Here is a 23,457-nt window from a genome sequence, read left to right as displayed (position 1 = left end):
GGATTGACTGTAGTAATATTCAGAGGATTGACTATAGTAATATTCAGAGGATTGACTATAGTAATATTTAGAGGATTGACTTTAGTAAATTCGGAGGATTGACTTTAGTAATATTCATAGGATTCATGATAGTAATATTCAGATAATGGATTAAAGTAATATTCAGAGAATTGATTATAGTAACATTCAGAGGATTGACTACAGTAATAATCAGAGTATTGATTATAGTAACATTCAGAAGAGTGACCATAATAATATTCTGTGGATTAATGTTAGCAATATTCAGAGAATTGTCTATAGTAATATTCAGTGTTTGATTATAGTAATATTCAGAGGATTGATTATAGTAATATTCAGAGAATTGAATATAGTAATAATCAGAGGATTTATTATTGTAATATTCAAAGGACTGATTATAGTATTATTCACAGGATTGATTATAGTAACATTCAGAGGATTAACTATTGTAATATTCAGAGGCTTATGTATAGTAAGATTCAGAGGATTGACGATAGTAATATTCAGAGGAATGACTAGAGTAATATTCAAAAATTGCCAGTAGTAATATTCAGAGGATTGACTATTGCAATATTCAGAGGATTGTCTATAGTATTATTCAGAGGATTGTTTATATTAATATTTGGAGGATTGATTATAGTAATATCCAGAGAACTGAATATAGTAATATTCAGAAGATCGATTCTAGTAATATTCAGATAATTAATTATATTAATATTCAGACAATTGATTAAAGTAATATTCAGTGGATTCCTTATAGTAATAGTCAGAGGATTGACTATAGTAATATTCAGAGAATTGAATATAGTAATATTCAGAGGATTGATTATAGTAATATTCAGATAATTGATTATTATTATTAATATTTGGAGGATTAACTATTGTAATATTCAGATTGATTATAATAATATTCAGAGGATTGACTATAGTAATATTCAGTGGATTGATTACAGTAATATTCAGAGAATTGAATATAGTAATATTCATTGGATTGATTATAATAATGTTCAGAGCATTGATTATATTAATATTCAGCTGATTGATTATAGTACAATTGAGAGGATTGACCATAGTAATATTCTGGGGATTGACTATAGTAATATTCAGTGGATTGATCATATTAATATTCAGAGTATTGATTATAGTATTATTCAAAGGATTGTTTATAGTAATATTCAGAGGATTATCTATTGTAATATTCAGGGGAATGGCTATAGTAATATTCAGATAATTGATTATAGTAATATTCAGAGGATTGACTATAGTGATATTCAGAAGATTGACTATCATAATATTAAACGGATTGTTTATAGTAATATACAGGGCATTGACTATCGTAATATTCAGAGGATTCAATTTAGTAATATTCAGAGGATCGGTTACAGTAATATTCAAAGGATTGATTATAGTAATATCCAGAGTATTGACTATATTAATATTCAGACAATTCATTATAGTGATATTCAGTGTATTGACTATAGCAATATTCAGTGGATTGATTATAGTAATATTCAGTGGGTTGTCTTTAGTAATATTCAGAGTATCGACTATCGTAATATTCAGAGGATTGACTATAATAATATTCAGAGACCTGATTATAGTAATATTCAGAGGATTGACGAAAGTAATATTCAGTGCAATGACTATACTAATATTCAGATCATTGACTATAATAATATTCAGAGGATTGCCTTTATTAATATTCAGAGGATTCATTATAGTAATATTCAGATCAATGACTACAGTAATATGCAGAGAATTGATTACAGTAATATACAGAGGATTGACCGCAGTAATATTCAGAGGATTGACCATAGTAATAATCAGTGGATTGACCACAGTAATATTCAAAGGATTCAGTATCACAATATTCAGTGGATTGTTTATATTAATATTCAGAGGATTGACTTTAGTAATATTCAGAGTATTGTCTATAGTAATATTCAGAGGAATGACGATAGTAATAGTTAGAGGAATGAGTATAGTAATATTCAGATGCTTGACTATACTAATAGTCAGAGGATTTGCTTTATTAATATTCCGAGGATTCATTATAGTAATATTCATCGGATTCACTATAGTAATATCCAGTGGATTGATTATACTAATAATCGGAGAATTGCCTTCAGTAATATTCAGAGTATCGACTATAGTAATATTCAGAGGATGGACTATAGTAATATTCAGACACTTGATTATAATAATATTCAGAGGATTGACGACAATAATATTCAGAGCAATGACTATACTAATATTCAGATCATTGACTAATAATAATATTCAGAGGAATGCCTTTATTAATATTCAGAGGATTCATTATAGTAATATTCAGAGGATTGACTACAGTAATATTCAGAGAATTGATTACAATAACATACAGAGAATTGATCACAGTAATATTCAGAGGATTGACCACAGTAATATTCAAAGGATTCAGTATCATAATATTTAATGGATTGTTTATATTAATATTCAGTGGATTCACTTTAGTAATATTCTGAAGTTTGACTATAGTAGTATTCAGAGGATTGCCTATGGTAATATTCAGAAGATTGACTACAGTAATATTCAGTAGATTGATTTTAGTAATATTCAGAGGATTGATTATAACAATATTCAGCGGCTTGATTATAGTAATAGTCAGAGGATTGATCATAGAAATATTCAGTGGTTTTTCTACTGTAATATTCAGAGGAATGATTATAGTAATATTCAAAGCATTGACTTTAGTAATATTCAGAGGATTGACTATAGTAATATTCAGAGGATTGATGATAGTAATATTCAGAGGGTTTACTATGATAATATTCAGAGGATTGACATTAATAATATTCAAAGTATTGACTATAGCAATATTCAGAGGACTCAATTTAGTAATCTTCAGAGGATTGGTTATAGCAATATTAAATGGATTGATTATAGTAATATTCAGAAGATTGACTTTAGTAATATTCAGAGGATTCACTATAGTAATATGCAAATAATTAACTAAAGTAATATTTAGAGGATTGACTATTGTAATATTCAGAGGATTAATTAAAGTAATATTCAGAAGATTGATTATAGTAATACTCAAAGGATTGACCATAGTAATATTAAGTGGATTGACCATAGTAATATTCAAAGTATTGAAGATAGTAATATTCAGAGGATTCAATTTAGTAATCTTCAGAGAATTGGTTATAGTAATATTCAAAGATTGATTATAGTAATATCCAGAGGATTGACTATAGCAATATTCAGAGGATTGATTATAGCAATATTCAATGGAATGATCATAGAAATATTCAGAGGATTGACCATAGTAATATTCAGAGGATTGACTATCATAATATTCAGAGGATTGTTTATAGTAATATTCCAAAGATTGATTATATTATTATTCAGAGGATTGATTATAGTAATAATCAGAGGATTGACTACAGTAATATTCAGAGAATTAACTATAGTAATATTCAGATGATTGGTTATAGTAATATTCAATGGATTGACTATAGTAATATTCAGATAATTGACTATAGTAATATTCAGTGGATTGATTATAGTAATGTTCAGAGGATTGATGATAGTAATATTCAGAGGATTGGTTATAGTAATATTCAGAGGATTGACAAAGCAAATATTCAGTGGATTGACCACAGCAATATTTTGTGAATTGACCATAGTAATATTCAAAGGATTGACTATAGTAAAATTCAGAGGAATCAATTCAGCAATAGTCAGAGGATTGGTTACAGTAATATTCAGAGGATTGTCTATAGCAATATTCAGAAGGTTAACTATAGTAATAGTCAGAGGATTGATTATAGAAATATTCAGAGCATTGACAATAGTAATATTCAGAGGAATTACTTCAGTAATATCCAGAGGGTTCACTATAGTAATATGCAAATAATTAACTAAAGTAATATTCAGAGGATTGACCACTGTAATATTAAGTGGATTCACCATAGTAATATTCAAAGTATTGGATAGTAATATTCAGATGATTCAATTTAATCATCTTCAGAGGTTTGGTTACAGTAATATTCAGAGGATTATTTAAGGTAATATTCAGAGGATTGATTTTAATATTATTCGGAGGATTGATTGTAGTATTATTCAGGTAATTGATTAAAATAATATTCAGAGATTGACTATAGCAATATTCAGAGTGTTGATTATAGTAATATTCAGAGGATTGATTATAATATTATTTAGGAGATTGATTATAGTAATATTCAGAGGATTGATTATAGTAATATTCAGTGAATGGAATATAGTAATATTCAGATCATGTATTACAGAAATATTGAGATAATTGACTAAAGTAATATTCATTGACTATAGTAATATTCAGAGGATTGACTACAGTAATATTCAGAGGATTGATTATAGTAATACTCAGACGATTAAACATAATAATATTCAGTGGATTGATTTTAGCAATTTTCAGATGATTGACTTTAGAAATATTCAGAGGATTGTCTATAGTAATATTCAGATCATTGACTATAGTAATATTCAGAGGATTTATTATAGTATTATTCAGGTAATTGATAATAGTAATATTCAGATGATTGACTATAGTAATATTCAGAGTATTGAGTCTAGTAATATTCAGAGGATTGATTATAGTATCATTCAGAGAATTGATTATAGTAGTATTCAGAGGATTGATTATAGTAATATTCAGATAATTGATTATATTAATATTTAGAGGATTGATTATAGTAATATTCAGAGGATTGAATATAGTATTATTTAGAGGATTGATTATAGTAATATTCAGAGGATTGAATATAGTGTTATTTAGAGGCTTGATCATAGTAATATTCAGAGGATTAACTATTGTAATATTCAGATTGATTATAGTAATATTGAGTGGATTGGTTATAGTATTTTTCAAATGAGTCACTATAGTAATATTCAATGGATTGATTATAGTAATATTCAGAGAAATGAATGTCGTAATATTCAGAGGATTGATTACAGTAATATTCAGAGGATTGATTATTGTAATATTCAGAGGACTGTTTATAGTATTATTCACAGGATTGATTATTGTAACATTCAGAGGATTAACTATTGTAATATTCAGAGGATTGTGTATAGTAAGATTCAGAGGATTGACGATAGTAATATTCAGAGGAATGAATTTGGCAATATTCAGAGGATTGATTGTAGTTATATTGATTGAATTTGGTAATATTCTGAGGATTGATTATAGTAATATTCAGGTGATTGATTACCATAATATTCAGAGGGTTGTCCATAATAATATTCAAAGGATTGACTATGGTAATATTCAGAGGATTGACTGTAGTAATATTCAGATAATTCACTATAGTAATATTCAGAGGATTGACTATAGTAATATTCAGTGGATTGACTGTAGTAATATTCAGATCATTGACTTTAGTAATATGCAGCGGATTAACTATAGTAATATTCAGAGGATTGACTACAGCAATATTCAGAATATTGATTATAGTATTATTCAGAGGGTTGACTATAGTAATATTCAGAGTATTGATTATAGTAATATTCAAAGGATTGATTATAGTATTATTCAAAGGATTGATTATAGTAATATTCAAAGGATTGATTATAGTATTATTCAGAGGATTGATTATAGTAATATTCAGATAATTAATTATATTAATATTCAAACGATTGATTATAGTAATATTCAGAGGATTCCTTATAGCAACAGTCAGATAATTGATTATTATTATTAATATTCGGAGGATTAACTATTGTAATATTCAGATTAATTATAGTAATATTCAGAGGATTGACTATAGCAATATTCAGAGGATTGACTATAGGAATATTCAAAGGATTGACTATAATAATATTCAGAGCATTGACGATAATAATATTCATTGGATTGATTATAGTAATATTCAGGTGATTGATTATTGTAATATTCAGAGCATTGACTTTAGTCACATTCAGAGGATTGACTATAGTAATATTCATATCATTCACCATAGTAATATTCGATGATCCTTACCAACGGATCCATCACAGACCCAATTCATGTCCGGACCGGGGTCAAGCAGGGCTGCGTCATCCCCAACCCTCTTCTCCACCTTCCTCGCTGCCATGCTGCAACTCACAGTTGATAAGCTCCCTGCTGGAGTGGAGCTAAACTACAGAACCGGTGGGAAGCTGTTCAACCTTCACCGTTTCCAGGACACTCCAACCTCTGTCGTCGAGTTACAGTACGTGGACGACGCCTGTGTCTGTGCACACACAGAGGCTGAACTTCAGGACATAGTCGGCGTATTTACTGAGGTGTATGAAAGCAGGGGCCTTACTCTAAACATTAGTAATATTCAGTGGATTGATTACAGTAATATTCTGGGGATTGACTATAGTAATATTCAGCAGATTGATCATATTAATATTCAGAGTATTGATTATAGTATTATTCAAAGGATTGATTATAGTAATATTCAGAAGATTATCTGTTGTAATATTCAGGGGAATGATTATAGTAATAGTCAGAGGATTGACCATAGTAATATTCAGTGGATTTGCCATAGTAATATTCAAAGGATTGACTATAGTAATATTCAGAGGATTCAATTTAGTAATATTCAGAGGATCGGTTACAGTAATATTCAAAGGATTGATTATAGTAATATCCAGAGTACTGACTATATTAACTATATTAATATTCAGACAATTCAATATAGTAATATTCAATGTATTGACTATAGCAATATTCAGAGGAATGACTATAGTAATATTCAGAGTATCGACTATAGTAATATTCAGAGGATTGACTATAGTAATATTCAGAGGCTTGATTATAGTAATATTCAGAGGATTGATGACAGTAATATTCAGAGCAATGATTATACTAATATTCAGATCATTGACTATAATAATATTCAGAGCATTGCCTTTATTAATATTCAAAGGATTCATTATAGTAATTTTCAGAGGATTGACTACAGTAATATTCAGAGGATTGACTTTAGTAATATTCTGAGATTTGACTATAGTAGTATTCAGAGGATTGCCTATGGTAATATTCAGAAGATTGACTACAGTAATATTCAGTAGATTAATTTATTGTAATATTCAGAGGATTGATTATAACAATATTCAGAGGCTTGATTATAGTAATAGTCAGAGGATTGATCATAGAAATATTCAATGGTTTGTCTGCTGTAATATTCAGAGGAATGATTATAGTAATGTTCAAAGCATTGACTTTAGTAATATTCAGAGGATTGACTATAGTAATATTCAGAGGATTGACATTAGTAATATTCAAAGTATTGACTATAGCAATATTCAGAGGACTCAATTTAGTAATCTTCAGAGGATTGGTTATAGCAATATTAAATGGATTGATTATAGTAATATTCAGAGGATTGACCAGTAATATTCAGAGGATTCACTATAGTAATATGCAAATAATTAACTAAAGTAATATTAAGTGGATTGACCATAATAATATTCAAAGTATTGAAGATAGTAATATTCAGAGGATTCAATTTAGTAATCTTCAGAGGATTGGTTATAGTAATATTCAATGATTGATTATAGTAATATCCAGAGGATTGACTATAGTAATATTCAGAGGATTGATTATAGTAATATTCAATGGAATGATCATAGTGATATTCAGAGGATTGACCATAGTAATATTCAGAGGATTGTTTATAGTAATGTTCCTAGGATTGATTATATTATTATTCAATGGATTGACTATAGTAATATTCAGATGATTGACTATAGTAATATTCAGTGGATTGATTATAGTAATGTTCAGAGGATTGACTATAGTAATATTCAGTGGATTGATTATAGTAATGTTCAGAGGATTGACTATAGTAATATTCAGAGGATTGGTTATAGTAATATTCAGAGGATTGACAAAGCAAATATTCGGTGGATTGACCACAGCAATATTCTGTGAATTGACCATAGTAATATTCAAATGATTGACTATAGTAAAATTCAGAGGATTCAATTTAGCAATAGTCAGAGGATTGGTTATAGTAATATTCTGAGGGTTGTCTATAGCAATATTCAGAGGGTTGACTATAGTAATAGTCAGAGGTTTGACTATAGTAATATTCAGAGGATTGATTATAGTAATATTCAGAGCATTGATGATAGTAATATTCAGAGGAATGCCTATAGTAACATTAAGATAATTGATTATAGTAATATTCAGAGGATTGACTTGAGCAATATTCAGATGATTGACTTTAGTAATATTCAGAGGAATGTCTACAATAATATTCAGATTATTGACTATAGTAACATTCAGAGGATTGATTATAGTAATATTCAGGTAATTGATTATCGAAATATTCAGAGCATTGACTATGGTAATATTCAAAAGTTTGATTATCGTAATGTTCATAGGATTGATTATAGTAATATTCAGAGGCTCGATATAGTATTATTCAGAGGATTGATTATAGTAATATTCAGAGGATTGACAATGCTAATATTCAGTGGATTGACCAGAGTAATATTCAGTGGATTCACCATAGTAATATTCAGAGGATTGTTTATAGCAATATTCAGAGGGTTGACTATAGCAATATTCAGAGGATTGACTATAGTAATAGTCAGAGGATTGACTTTAGCAATATTCAGAGGATTGACTTTCGTAATATTCAGAGGATTTTCTACAGTAATATTCAGATCATTGACTATAGTAATATTCAGAGGATTGATTATAGTAATATTCACGTAATTGATTGTAGAAATATTTAAAGGATTGACTATAGTAATATTTAGAAGTTTGATTATCGAAATGTTCAGAGGATTGATTATAGTAATATTCAGAGGATTGATTATAGTATTATACAGAGGATTGATTATTGTACTATTCAGAGGATTGATTATAGTAGTATTCAGTGGATTGATTATAGTAATATTCAGTGAATTGAATATAGTAATATTGGTTATAGTGACAAGTTAATTCAGAAACTAGGGTTCTGAACATAAGGAAAGGTAACTTCGATGGTATGAGACGTGAATTGGCTAGAATAGACTGGCAAATGATAATTAAACGGTTGGCAGTGGATAGGCAATGGGAAACATTTAAAGATCACATGGATGAACTTCAACAATAGTACATCCCTGTCTGGAGTAAAAATAAAACGGGGAAGGTGGCTCAACCGTGGCTAACAAGGGAAATTAAAGTCAGTGTTAAATCCAAGGAAAAGGCATATAAATTGGCCAGAAAAAGCAGCAAACGTGAGAACTGGGAGAAATTTAGAATTTAGCAGAGGAAGACAAAGGGTTTAATTAGGAGGCGGAAACTAGAGTACGAGAGGAAGCTTGCCGGGAACATAAAAACTGACTGAAAAAGCTTGTATCGATATGTGAAGAGAAATGTAGGTCACTTGCAGTCAGATTCAGGTGAATTTATAATGGGGAACAAAGAAATGGCAGACCAATTGAACAAATACTTTGGTTCTGTCTTCACAAAGTAAGACACAAATAACCTTCCGGAAATACTAGGGGACCGAGGGTCTAGTGAGAAGGAGGAACTGAAGGAAATCCTTATTAGGTGGGAAATTGTGTTAGGGAAATTGATGGGATTGAAGGCCGATAAATCCCCGGGGTCTGATAGTCTGTATCCCAGAGTACTTAAGGAAGTGGACCTAGAAATAGTGGATGCATTGGTGATCATATTCCAACAGTCTATCGACTCTGGATCAGTTCCTATGGACTGGAGGGTAGCTAATGTAACACCACTTTTTAAAAGAGGGAGAGAGAAAACGAGTAATTATACACCGGTTAGCCTGACATCAGCAGTGGGGAAAATGTTGGAATCAATTATTAACGTTGAAATAGCAGCGCATTTGGAAAGCAGTGACAGGATCGGTCCAAATTAGCATGGATTTATGAAAGGTGCTTGACAAATCTTCTGGAATTTTCAGAGGATGTAACTAGTAGAGAAAACAAGGGAGAACCAGTGGATGTGGTGTATTTGGACTTCCAAAAGGCTTTGACAAGGTCCCACACAAGAGATTGGTGTGCAAAATTAAAGCACACGGTATTGGGGATAATGTACTGACATGGATAGAGAACTGTTTGGCAGACAGGAAGCAGAGAGTTGGGATAAACGGGTCCTTTTCAGAATGGCAGGCAGTGACTAGTGGGATGCCGCAGGGCTCAGTGCTGGGACCCCAGCTATTTAGACTGTACATTAATGATTTAGATGAAGGAATTGAGTGTAATATCTGCAAGTCTGCAGATGACACTAAGCTGGGTGGCGGTATGAGCTGTGAGGAGGACGCTAAGAGGCTGCAGGGTGACTTGGACAGGTTAGGTGAGTGGGCAAATGCATGGCAGATGCAGTATAACGTGGATAAATGTGAGGTTATCCACTTTGGTGGCAAAAACACGAAGGCAGAATATTATCTGAATGGCGGCAGATTAGGAAAAGGGGAGGTGTAATGAGACCTGGCTGTCATGGTACATCAGTCATTGAAAGTTGGCATGCAGGTACAGCAGGCAGTGAAGAAGGCAAATGGTATGTTGGCCTTCATAGCTAGGGGATTTGAGTATAGGAGTAGGGAGGTCTTATTGCAGTTGTATAGGGCCTTGGTGAGGCCTCACCTGGAATATTGTGTTCAGTTTTGTTCTCTTAATCTGAAGAAGGACGTTCTTGCCATTGAGGGAGTGCAGCGAAGGTTCATCAGACTGATTCCCGGGATGGCAGGACTGACATACGAGGAGAGACTGGATCAATTGGGCCTGTATTCTCTGGAGTTTAGAAGAGTGAGAGGGGATCTCATAGAAACATATAAAATTCTGACGGGAGTGTACAGGTTAGAGGCAGGAAGAGTGTTCCAGATACTGGGGAAGTCCAGAACCAGGGGTCACTGTCTAAGGATAAGGGGTAAGCCATTTAGGACCGAGGTAAGGAGAAACTTCTTCACTCAGAGAGTTGTTAACCTGTGGAATTCTCTACCGCAGAAAGTTGTTGAGGCCAGTTCATTAGATATATTCAAGAGGGAGTTAGAAATGGCCCTTATGGCTTAAGGGACCAAGGGGTATGGAAAGAAAGCAGTACTGAGGTGAATGATCAGCCATGATCATATTGAATGGTGGTGCACGCTCGAAGGGCTGAATGGCCTAATCCTGCACCTATTTTCTATGTTTCTATGTTTAGTAATATTCAGAGGATTGAATTTGGCAATATTCATAGGATTGATTACAGTAATATTCTGAGGATTGAATTTGGTAATATTCAGAGGATTGAATACAGTAATATTCAGAGGATTGATTATAGTAATATCCAGAGGATTGTCTTTAGCAATATTCAGAGGATTTACTTGAGCAATATTCAAAGAATTGACTATAGCAATATTCAGAGGATTGATTATAGTAATATTCAGAGGATTAACTATAGTAATATTCAGATCATTGATTATAGTAGTATGCAGAGGATTGACTATAGTAATATTCAGAGGATTGACTTTAGTAATATTCATTGGATTCACTATAGTAATATTCAAATAATTGACTAAAGTAATATTCAGAAGATTGATTATAGTAATATTCAGAGGATTGGCCATAGTAATATTCTGAGAATTGACCATAATAATATAGAGGAGTGAGCACCATAATATTCAGTGGATTGACTTTTCTAATATTCAGATCATTGACTATTGTAATATTCAGAGGATTGATTATAGTAATATTCAGAAGTTTGATTGAAGTAATATTCAGAAAATTGATTATAATAATATTCAGAGGATTGACTATAGTAATATTCAGAGGATTGAATATCGTAATATTCAGAGGAATGAATATAGTAATATTCAGAGGATTGACTATAGTAATATTCAGAGGATTGAATATAGTAATATTCAGAGGAATATTTATCGTAACATTCAGAGGATTGATTATAATATTATTTACAGGATTGATTGTAATATTATTCAGGTAATTGATTATAGCAATATTCAGAATATTTATTATAATAATATTCAGAGGATTGATTCTAATATTATTTAGGAGATTGATTATAGTAATATTCAGAGGATCGATTATAGTAATATTCAGACGATTAACCATAATAATATTCAGTGGATTGATTTTAGCAATTTTCAGATAATTGACTTTAGAAATATTCAGAGGATTGTCTATAGTAATATTCAGATCATTGACTATAGTAATATTCAGAGGATTAATTATAATATCATTCAGAGGATTGATTATAGTAATATTCAGAGGATTGATTATAGTGATATTCAGATAATTTATATTAATATTCAGAGGATTGTTTATAGTAATATTCAGAGGATTGATTATATTAGTCAGAGGATTGGTTATAGTATTATTTAGAGGATTGATTATAGTTATATTCAGAGAATTGATTATAGTAATATTCAGATAATTGATTATTATTAATATTCAGAGGATTAACTATCGTAAGATTCAGAGGATAGGTTATAATAATATTCAGAGGATTGAATATAGTATTATTTAGTGGATTGATTATAGTAATATTCAGAGGATTAACTGTTGTAATATTCAGATTGATTATAGTAATATTCAGTGGATTGATTATAGTATTTTTCAAACGATTCACTATAGTAATATTCAATGGATTGATTATAGTAATATTCAGAGAAATGAATATTGTAATATTCAGAGGGTTGATTGCAGTAATATTCAGTGGATTGGCTATAGTAATATTTGGATAATTGACTATAGTAATATTCAGAGGATTGACTGTAGTAATATTCAGAGGATTAACTATTGTAATATTCAGAGGATTGTTTACAGTAATATTCAGAGGATTGTTTATAGTATTATTCAGTGGATTGATTATAGTAATATAATATCTCCACAAGATCCTTCAAATCCCCTGGGAGGACAGGCGCACCAACATCAGCGTCCTCATTCAGGCTAACATCCCCAGCATTGAAGCACTGACCACACGCGATCAGCTCCACTGGGCAGGCCACATTGTCCGCATGCCAGACACAAGACTCCCAAAGCAAGTGCTCTACTCAGAGCTCATTCACGGCAAGCAAGCCAAAGGTGGGCAGTGGAAATGCTACAAGGACACCTTCAAAGCATCCCTGATAAAGTGCAACATCCCCAGTGACAAATGGGAGCCCCTGGCCCAAGACCGCCCTAAGTGGAGGAAGTGCATCCGAGAGGGCGCTGAGCACCTCGAGTCTCAATGCTGAGAGTTGAAGAAATCAAGCGCAGACAACGGATAGGGCGTGCGGCAAACCAGTGCCACTCACCCCTTCCCTCAACGCCTATCTGTCCCACCTGTGACAGAGTCTGTGGCTCTCGTATTGGACTGTTCAACCACCAAAGAACTCACTTCAGGAGTGGAAGCATGTCTTACTCGATTCCGAGGACTGCCTATGATGATGATGATGATTCAGAGGATTCAATATAGTAATATTCAGTGGATTGATTTTACAAATATTCAATGAATTGAATAGAGGAATATTCAGAGGATTGATTATGGTAATATTCAATGGATTGCTTATAATAATATTCAGTGGATTGCTTATAGTAATATTCAGAGGATTGATTATAGTAATATTCAGAGGAATGTCTTTAGTAATATTCAGTTATAGGAATATTCAAAGGATTGGCTATAGTAATATTCACATCATTTATTACAGTAATATTGAGATAATTGACTAAAGTAATATTCATTGACTATAGTAATATTCAGAGGATTGATTATAGTAATATTCAGAGAATTGAACTTGGTAATATGCAGACGATTGATTACAGTAATATTCAGAGGAATGATTATAATAATATTCAGACAATTGTCCATCATAATATTCAGTGGATTGACTTTAGCAATATTCAGAGGATTGACTTTAGAAATATTCAGAGGATTGCCTATAGTAATATTCAGATCATTGACTATAGTAACATTCAGAGGATTTATTATAGTATCATTCTGGTAACTGATCATAGTAATATTCAGAGGATTGACTATAGTAATATTGAGAGGATTGATTATAGTAATATTCAGAGGATTCATTATACTAATAATCAGAGGATTAAATTTTGGAATATTCAATGGATTGCTTAAGTAATATTCACAGGATTGATTATAGTAATATTCAGAGGAAATTCTTTAGTAATATCCAGAGGATTGGCTATAGTAATATTCTGATCATTTATTACAGTAATATTGAGACAATTGACTAAAGTAATATTTATTGACTATAGTAATATTCAGAGAATTGATTACAGTAATATTCAGAGGAGTGATTAAAGTAATATTCAGAGGATTGATTATAGTAATATTCAGAGGCTTGACCAGAGTAATATTCAGAGAATTGATTTTTTTAATATTCAGAGGATTATCTATAGCATTATTCAAAGGATTGACTATAGTAATATTCAGTGGATTGATTATAGTAATATTCAGAAGATTATGGTACTATTCAGAGGATTGACTATACTAATATTCACAGAATTGACTGTAGTAATATTCAGAGGATTGATTATAGTAATATTTAGATAATTGACTCTCGTAATATTCAGATAATTGATTATAGTATTATTCAGAGGCTTGATTATAGTAATATTCAGAGGATTAACTATTCTAATATTCAGAGGATTGTTTATAGTAATATTGAGAGGATTGATTATAGTAATATTCAAGGATTGATTATAGCATTATTCAGAGACTTAATTATAGTAATATTGAGAGGATTAACTATTCTAATATTCAGAGGATTGTTTATAGTAATATTCAGAGGATTGTTTATAGTATTATTCAGTGGATTGATTATAGTAAAAGAATATCTCCGCAAAATCTTTCAAATCCCCTGGGAGGACAGGTGCACCAACATCAGCATCCTCATTCAGGCTAACATCCCCAGCACTGAAGCACTGATCACACTCGATCAGCTCCGCTGGGCAGGCCACATTGTCCGCATGTCAGATACGATACTCCCAAAGCAAGTGCTCTACTCGGAACTCATTCACGGAAAGGTAGCAGAAATGCTACAAGGACAACTTCAAAGCCTCCCTGATAAAGTGCTACATCCCACTGACAGCTGGGAGTTCCTGGCCCAAGACCATCCTAAGTGGAGGAAGTGCATCCGAGAGTTTGTGGCTCTCGTATTGGACCACCACCACAGAACTCACTTCAGGATTCCAACGGACTGCGTATGATAATGATGATGATGATTCAGAGGATTCACAACATAATATTCAGTAGATTGAATATAGGAATATTCAGAGGATTTATTATGGTAATAATCAGTGGATTGCTTATAGTAATATTCAGAGGATTGATAATAGTAATATTCAGAGGATTATCTATCGTAATATTCAGAGGATTGGCTACAGTAACATTCAGAGGATTAATTATAATAATATTCAGAGGATTGATTATAGTAATATCCAGATAATTGATTATTTTAATATTCAGAGGATTCACTATAATAATATTCAGATGATTGACTATAGTAATATTCAGTGGATTGATTAAATTAATATTCAGAGGATTGATTATAGTAATAGGCAGAGGATTGACTTTTGGAATATTCAGTGGATTGCTTATAGTAATATTCAGAGGATTGATTAAAGTAACATTCAGAGGATTGGCTATAGTAATATTCAGATCATTTATTACAGTAATATTGAGACAATTGACTAAAGTAATATTCATTGACTATAGTAATATTCAGTGGATTGCTTATAGTAATATTCAGAGGATTGATTAAAGTAACATTCAGAGGATTGGCTATAGTAATATTCAGATCATTTATTACAGTAATATTGAGACAATTGACTAAAGTAATATTCATTGACTATAGTAATATTCAGAGGATTGATTATAGTAATATTCAGAGGATTGATTATCGCAATATTCAGATAATTGATAATGGTAATATTCAGAGGATTGAACTTGATAATATTCAGAGGATTGACTACAGTAATATTCAGAGGATTGATTATAGTAATGTTCAGTGGATTGATTTTAGCAATTTTCATAGGATTGATTATAGTAATATACAGAGGATTGATTATCGCAATATTCAGATCATTGATAATGGTAATATTCAGAGGATTGTTCATAGTGATATTCAGAGGATTGTCTTTAGTAATATTGAGAGGATTGGCTATAGTAATATTCAGATCATTTGTTACAGAAATATTGAGACAATTGACTAAAGTAATATTCATTGACTATAGTAATATTCAAACGATTGATTATGGTAATAATCAGACGATTGACCATAATAATCTGCAGTGGATTGACTTTAATAATTTTTTGAGGATTGATTTTAGAAATATTCAGAGGATTGTCTATAGTAATATTCAGATCATTGATTATAGCAATATTCAGAGGATTTATTGTAGTATCATTCTGGTAATGGGTCATAGTTATATTCAGAGGATACACTATTATAATATTCAGAGCATTGATTATAGTAATATTCAGCGGATTGATTATAGTATTATTCAGAGCATTGATTATAGTAATATTCAGAGGATTGATTATAGTATTATTCAGAGCATTGATTATAGTAATATTCAGAGGATTGACTATAGTAATTTTCAGTGGATTGCTTCTAGTAATATTCACAGGATTGATTATAGTAATATCTAGAGGATTGATTATAGTAATATTCAGTTGATTGTCTTTAATAATATTCAGAGGATTGGCTATAGTAATATTCAGATCACTTGTTACAGAAATATTGAGACAATTGACGAAAGTAATTTTCATTGGCTATAGTAATATACTGAGGATTGATTACAGTAATATTCAGAGAATTCAATTTGGCAATATTCAGAGCATTGATTATAATAATATTCTGGGGATTGAATTTGGTAATATTCAGAGGATTGACTACAGTAATACTCAGAGTATTGATTATCGTAATATTCAGACGATTGACCATAATAATATTCAGTGGATTGACTTTAGAAACATTCAGAGGATTGTCTATAGTAATATTCAGATCATTGATTATAGTAATATTCAGAGGATTTTGTATAGTATTATTCAGGTAATGGATCATAGTAATATTCAGAGGATTCACTATAGTAATATTCAGAGCATTGATTATAGTAATATTCAGAGGATTGATTATAGTAATATTCAGATAATTCTTTATAGCAATATTCAATGGATCGCTTATAGTACTATTCAGAGGATTGGCTATCCAGATAATTGATTATAGTAATATTCAGTGCATTGATTACAGTAATATTCAGAGGATTGACAACAGTCATATTCAGAGGAATGATTATAGTGATATTCAGATCATTGACTATAGTAATATTCAGAGGATTGCCTTTATTAATATTCAGAGGATTGACTATATTAACAGGCAGAGAATTGAATATAGTAATATTCAGAGGATTGATTATAGTATTATCCAGAGCATTGATTATAGTAATATTCAGAGGATTGATTATAGTAATATTCAGATAATTCTTTACAGTAATAGTCAAAGGATCGCTTATAGTACTATTCAGAGGATTGACAATAGTAATAAGCAGAGAATTGAATATAGTAATATTCAGAGGATTGATTACAGTAATATTCAGAGGATTGATTATAGTAATATACAGATAATTGATTATTTTAATATTCGGAGGATTGACCATAGTAATATTCAGAGGATTGACTATAGTAAGATTCTGTGGATTGTCTAGAGTAGTATTCAGAGGATTGGCTATAGTAATATTCAGATTGTTTATTACAGTTATATTGAGATAAATTACTAAAATAATATTCATTGACTATAATAATATTCAGAGGATTGACTATAGTAATATTCAGATCATGGATTATAGTAATATTCAGAGGATTTATTGTAGTATTATTCAGGTAATGGATCATAGTAATATTCAGACGATTTCACTATAGTAATATTCAGAGTATTGATTATAGTAATATTCAGAGGATTGATTGGAGTGTTAATCAGAGCATTGATTATAGTAATATTCAGAGTATTATATATTGTAATATTCAGAGCATTGAATATAGTAATATTCAGAGGATTGATTATAGTATTATTCAGAGCATTGATAATAGTAATATTCAGAGGATTGATCATAATAATATTCAGTGGATTTACGTTAGCAATATCAGAGGATTGATTTTGGTATATTCAGAGGATTTTCTGCAGTAATATTCAGATCATTGACTATGTCGTATTTAGACGATTGATTATAGTAATATTCAGGTAAATGATAATAATATTCAGAGGATTAACTATTGTAATATTCAGAGGATTGATTTTATTAATATTCAGAGTATTGACCGTAATAATAATCAGAGAATTGATGATAGTAATAGTCACAAGAATGAAAATAGTAATATTCGGATAATTGACTGTAGTAATATTTGGATAATTGACTGTAGTAGTATTCAGAGGATTCACTTTAGTAATATTTAGAGGATTGATTATAGTAATATTCAGAGGATTGACTATTGTAATATTCACATCATTGACTATCGTAATATTCATCCGATTGACTGTAGTAATATTCAGAGGATTGACTTCAATAATATTCAGAGGATTGATTATAGTAATATGCAGAGGATTGAATTTGGCAATATTCAGAGGATTGATTGTAGTAATATTCAGAGGATTGAATTTGGTGATATTGTGAGGATTGATTATAGTAATATTCAAGTAATTCATGAAAGTAATATTCAGTGGTTTGACTTTAGTAATATTCAGAGGATTGACCATAGTAATATTCAAAGGATTAACTATAGCATTATTCAGAGGATTGATTCCAGTAATATTCAGATCATTGACTATAGTAATATGCAGAGGATTGACTATAGTAATAATCAGAGGATTGACTTTAATAATATTCATAGGATTCACTATAGTAATATTCAGATAATTGACTAATGTAATATTCAGAAGATTGATTATAGTAATATTCAGAGGATTGACTATAGTTATATTCAGAGGATTGACCATAGTAATATTCAGAGGATTGACTTTAGTAATATTCGAAGGATTGACCATAGTAATATTCAGAGGATTGCAGATGACACTAAGCTGGGTGGCGGTGTGAGCTGTGAGGAGGACGCTAAGAGGCTGCAGAGTGACTTGGACAGGTTAGGTGAGTGGGCAAACGTCTGGCAGATGCAGTATAATGTGGATAAATGTGAGGTTAGTCACTTTGGTGGCAAAAACACAAAGGCAGAATATTATCTGAGTGGCGGCAGATTAGGAAAAGGGGAGGTGCAACGAGACCTGGGTGTCATGGTACATCAGTCATTGAAAGTTGTCATGCAGGTACAGCAGGCGATGAAGAAGGCAAATGGGGATTTGAGTATAGGTGTGAGTTGTACAGGGCCTTGGTGAGGCCTCACCTGGAATAATGTGTTCAGTTTTGGTCTCCTAACCTGACGAAGGACGTTCTTGCTATTGAGGGAGTGCAGCGAAGGTTCACCAGACTGATTCCCGGGATGGCAGGACTGACATATGAGGAGAGACTGGATCGATTGGGCCTGCATTCACTGGAGTTTAGAAGGATGAGAGGGGATCAGATAGAAACATAAAATTCTGACGGAAATGGACAGGTTAGAGGCAGGAAGAATGTTCCCGATGATGGGGAAGTGCAGAACCAGGGGACATAGACTAAGGATAAGGGGTAAGCCATTTAGGACTGAGATGAGGAGAAACTTCTTCACTCAGAGAGTTGTGAACCTGTGGAATTCCCTACCGCAGAGAGTTGTTGATGCCAGTTCATTGGATATATTCAAGAGGGTGTTAGATATGGCTCTTATGGCTGAAGGGATCAAGGGGCATGGAGAGAAAGCAGGAAAGGGGTACTGAGGTGAATGATCAGCCATGATCTTATTGAATGGTGGTGCAGGCTCGAAGGGCCGAATGGCCTACTCCTGCACATATTTTCTATTTTTCTATGACTATAGTAATATTCAGAGTATTGATTATAGTAATATTCAGAGGATTGACCTTAATAATATTCAGTGGATTGACTTTAGCAATATTCAGAGGATTGACTTTAGCAATATTCAGAGGATTGTCTACAATAATATTCAGATCAGTGACTATAGTATTATTCAGCGGATTGATTACAGTAATATTCAGAGGATTTATTATAGTAATATTGAGTGGATTGTCTATAGTAATATTCAGAGGATTGACTATAGTAATATTCAGTGGATTGATTATAATATTATTCAGAGGATTGATTATAGTTATATTCAGTGGATTGATTTTAGCAATAGTCATAGGACTGTTTACAGTAATATTCAGAGGATTAACTATGGTAATATTCAGAGGATTGATTATGGTAACATTCAGAGGATTGACCATAATAAAATTCAGTGGATTGACATTAGCAATATTCATAGGATTCTTTATAGTAATATTCAGAGAATTGATTATTGTAATATTCAGAGGATTGATTATGGTTATATTCAGATAATTGATTATAGTAATATTTAGAGGATTGACCATAATAAAATTCAGTGGATTGATTTTAGCAATATTCATAGGACTGTTTACAGTAATATTCAGATGATTGACTATAGTAATAGTCAGAGGTTTGATTATAGTAATATTCAGAGGATTGATTATAGTATTATTCAGGGAAATGCTTATAGTAATAGTCAGGGGACTGGTTATAGTAATATTCCGAGGATTGAATTTGACAATATTCAGAGGTTTGATTGTAGTAACATTGAATGAATTTGGTAATATTCAGAGGATTGATTATAGTAATATTCAGGTAATTTATAATATTAATATTCAGTGGATTGACTTTAGCAATATTCAGAGGAATGACGTTAATAGTATTCAGAGTAGTGTCTACAGTAATATACAGGTCATTGACTATAATAATATTCAGCAGTTTGATTACAGTAATATTCCAAAGATTTATTATAGTAATATTCAGAGGAATGATTCTAGTAATATTCAGAGGATTGACTATAGCAATATTCCGAGGATTGAATTTGTTAATATTCATAGGATTGACTACAGTACTATTCAGAGGATCGATTATAGTACTATTCAGGCCATAATAATATTCAGTGGATTGACTTTAGTAATATTCAGAGAATTGACTACAGTATTATTCAGGAAATTGATTATAGTACTATTCAGTGGATTGATTATAGTAATATTCAGAGGATTGATTATATTATTATTCAAAGGATTGATTATAGTTATATTCAGATAATTGATTATAGTAATTATTCAGAGGATTGATTGTAGTTATATTCAGATAATTGATTATAGTAATATTCAGATGATTAACCATAATAATATTCAGTGGATTGACTTCAGCAATATTCAGAGAATTGAATTTAGTACTAATCAGAAGATTGTCTACAATAATATTCAGATCATTGACTATAGTAATATTCAGAGTATTTGATTATAGTAATATTCAGATAATTGATTATAGTAATATTCAGATGATTGACTATAGTAATATTCAGAAGTTTGATTATACTAATATTCGGAGGATTGATTACACTATTATTCAGGGGAATGTTTATCGTAATATTCAGAGGATTGAATTTGGCAATATTCAGAGGTTTGATTGTAGTAACATTGAATGAATTTGGTAATATTTTGAGGATTGATTACAGTAATATTCAGAGGATTTATTATAGCAATATTCAGAGGATTGTCTATAGTAATATTCAGAGGATTGTCGTTAGTAATATTCAGTGGATTGATTATAGTAATATTCAGAGGATTCAATTTGGTAATATTCAGTGGATTGATTATAGTAATATTCAGAGGATTGTAATTAGTAATATTCAGAGGATTGTATATAGTAATATTCAGAGGATTGATTGTAGTAACATTTAGGTCATTTATTACAGTAATATTGAGATAATTGACTAAATTAATATTCATTGACTATAATAATATTCAGAGGATTGATTATCGTAATATTCAGAGGATTGATTATAGTAAAATTCAGACGATTGAAATTGGCTATATTCAGAGGATTGATTATCGTAATATTCCAAGGATTGAATTTGGTAATATTCAGAGCATTGACTTTAGTAATATTCAGTGGATTGACTTTAGTAATATTCAGAGGACTGACTATAGTAATATTCAGAGGATTGATTATAGTAATATTCAGTGAATTGATTATAGTAATATGCAGAGGATTGACCAGAATAATATTTAGTGGATTGACTTTAGCAATATTCAGAGGATTGTTTACAGTAATATTCAGAGGATTAACTATTGTAATATTCAGAGGATTGGTTATAGTAATATTCAGGGGATTGATTATAGTAATATTCAGAGGATTGAATGTAATAATACAGAGGAATGACTATAGTAATATTCAGAGCATTGATTTTAGAAATATTCCTAGGTTTGACCATACTCATATACAGAGGATTGACCATATAATATTCAGTGGATTGACTTTAGTAATATTCAAAGGATTGTCCATAGTAATATTAAGAGGATTGATTATAGTAATATTCAGAGGATTGACCAGAATAATATTCAGTGGATTGACTTTAGCAATATTCAGAGGATTGTCTACAATAATATTCAGATCATTGACTGTAGTAATATTCAGAGATTGATTTAAGTAATATTTAAATAATTGATTCTCGGAATATTCACATGAATGACTATAGTAATTTTCAGAAGTTTGATTATAGTAATATTCAGATTATAGTATTATTCAGAGGAATGCTTAAAATAATATTCCGAGGATTGAATTTGGCAATATTCATAGGTTTGATTGTAGTAACATTGAATGAATTTGGTAATATTCTGAGGTATGATTATAGTAATATTCAGGTAATTTATGATAGTAATATTCAAAGGATTGTCCATAGTAATATTCAGTGGATTGAGTTTAGCAATATTCTGAGGATTGACTTTAATACTATTCAGAGGGTTGTCTACAGTAATATTCAGGTCATTGACTATAGTAATATCCAGTGGATTGATTACAGTAATATTCAGAGGATTTATTGTGGTAATATTCAGAGAATTGATTATAGTAATATTCAGAGGATTGATTATAGTAATATTCAGAGGATTGTAGTTAGCAATATTCAGAGGGTTGTCTATAGTATTATTCAGAGGATCGATTTAGTAATATTTAGATCATTTGTTACAGTCATAGTGAGATAATTGACTAAAGAATTATACATTAACTATAGCAGTATTCAGAGGATTGATTATAGTATTATTGAGTGGATTCATTATAGTAATATTCAGTGAATTTAATATAGTAATATTCAGAGAATTGATTATAGTAATATTCAGAGGATTGATTATAATATTCAGAGGATTATCTTTAGTAATAGACAGAGTATTGTATATAATAATATTCAGATCTCTGACTATAGTAATATTCAGGGGATTGACCATAATAATATTCAGTGGATTGACTTTAGCAATATTCAGAGGATTGTCTACAATAATATTCCAATCATTGACTATAGTCATATGCAGA

The 23,457-nt window shown here is 30.9% G+C and overlaps 2 protein-coding genes across 2 annotated transcripts; both read left to right on the top strand.

Moving 5' to 3' along the window:
* The first annotated feature begins 5,150 nt into the window (after nucleotides 1-5,150).
* LOC139273932 (dynein heavy chain-like) lies at nucleotides 5,151-7,077 on the top strand. Its single transcript, XM_070891002.1, has 2 exons — nucleotides 5,151-5,634; nucleotides 6,263-7,077. The coding sequence occupies exons 1-2, from the start codon at nucleotides 5,151-5,153 to the stop codon at nucleotides 7,075-7,077; spliced, it is 1,299 nt and encodes a 432-aa protein (XP_070747103.1).
* An 883-nt stretch (nucleotides 7,078-7,960) lies between these two features.
* On the top strand, nucleotides 7,961-17,667 carry LOC139273930 (dynein heavy chain-like). Its single transcript, XM_070891001.1, has 5 exons — nucleotides 7,961-8,320; nucleotides 11,749-11,940; nucleotides 13,751-13,942; nucleotides 15,874-16,054; nucleotides 17,126-17,667. The coding sequence occupies exons 1-5, from the start codon at nucleotides 7,961-7,963 to the stop codon at nucleotides 17,665-17,667; spliced, it is 1,467 nt and encodes a 488-aa protein (XP_070747102.1).
* The last annotated feature ends 5,790 nt before the right edge of the window (nucleotides 17,668-23,457 follow it).

This window comes from Pristiophorus japonicus, chromosome 9 (genome assembly GCF_044704955.1).
Source record: "Pristiophorus japonicus isolate sPriJap1 chromosome 9, sPriJap1.hap1, whole genome shotgun sequence".
Classification (NCBI taxonomy): Eukaryota; Metazoa; Chordata; class Chondrichthyes; family Pristiophoridae; genus Pristiophorus; species Pristiophorus japonicus.
Note: the sequence above shows the minus strand (reverse complement) of the source record. Positions and strands in the feature narration are given on the sequence as shown.

What these genes read in the sequence shown, in the direction of transcription:
- LOC139273932 (XM_070891002.1), top strand. Translation starts at nt 5,151, where the DNA reads ATGAATTTGGCAATATTCAGAGGATTGATTGTAGTTATATTGATTGAA. An exon ending in TATTCAGAGGATTGATTATA is followed by an intron (nt 5,635 to 6,262) that starts GTAATATTCAGA and finishes GTGCACACACAG; the next exon opens with AGGCTGAACTTCAGGACATA.
- LOC139273930 (XM_070891001.1), top strand. Translation starts at nt 7,961, where the DNA reads ATGATTGACTATAGTAAAATTCAGAGGATTCAATTTAGCAATAGTCAG. An exon ending in TTTATTATAGTATCATTCTG is followed by an intron (nt 13,943 to 15,873) that starts GTAACTGATCAT and finishes CGCAATATTCAG; the next exon opens with ATAATTGATAATGGTAATAT. An exon ending in TATTCAGATCATTGATAATG is followed by an intron (nt 16,055 to 17,125) that starts GTAATATTCAGA and finishes AATTCTTTATAG; the next exon opens with CAATATTCAATGGATCGCTT.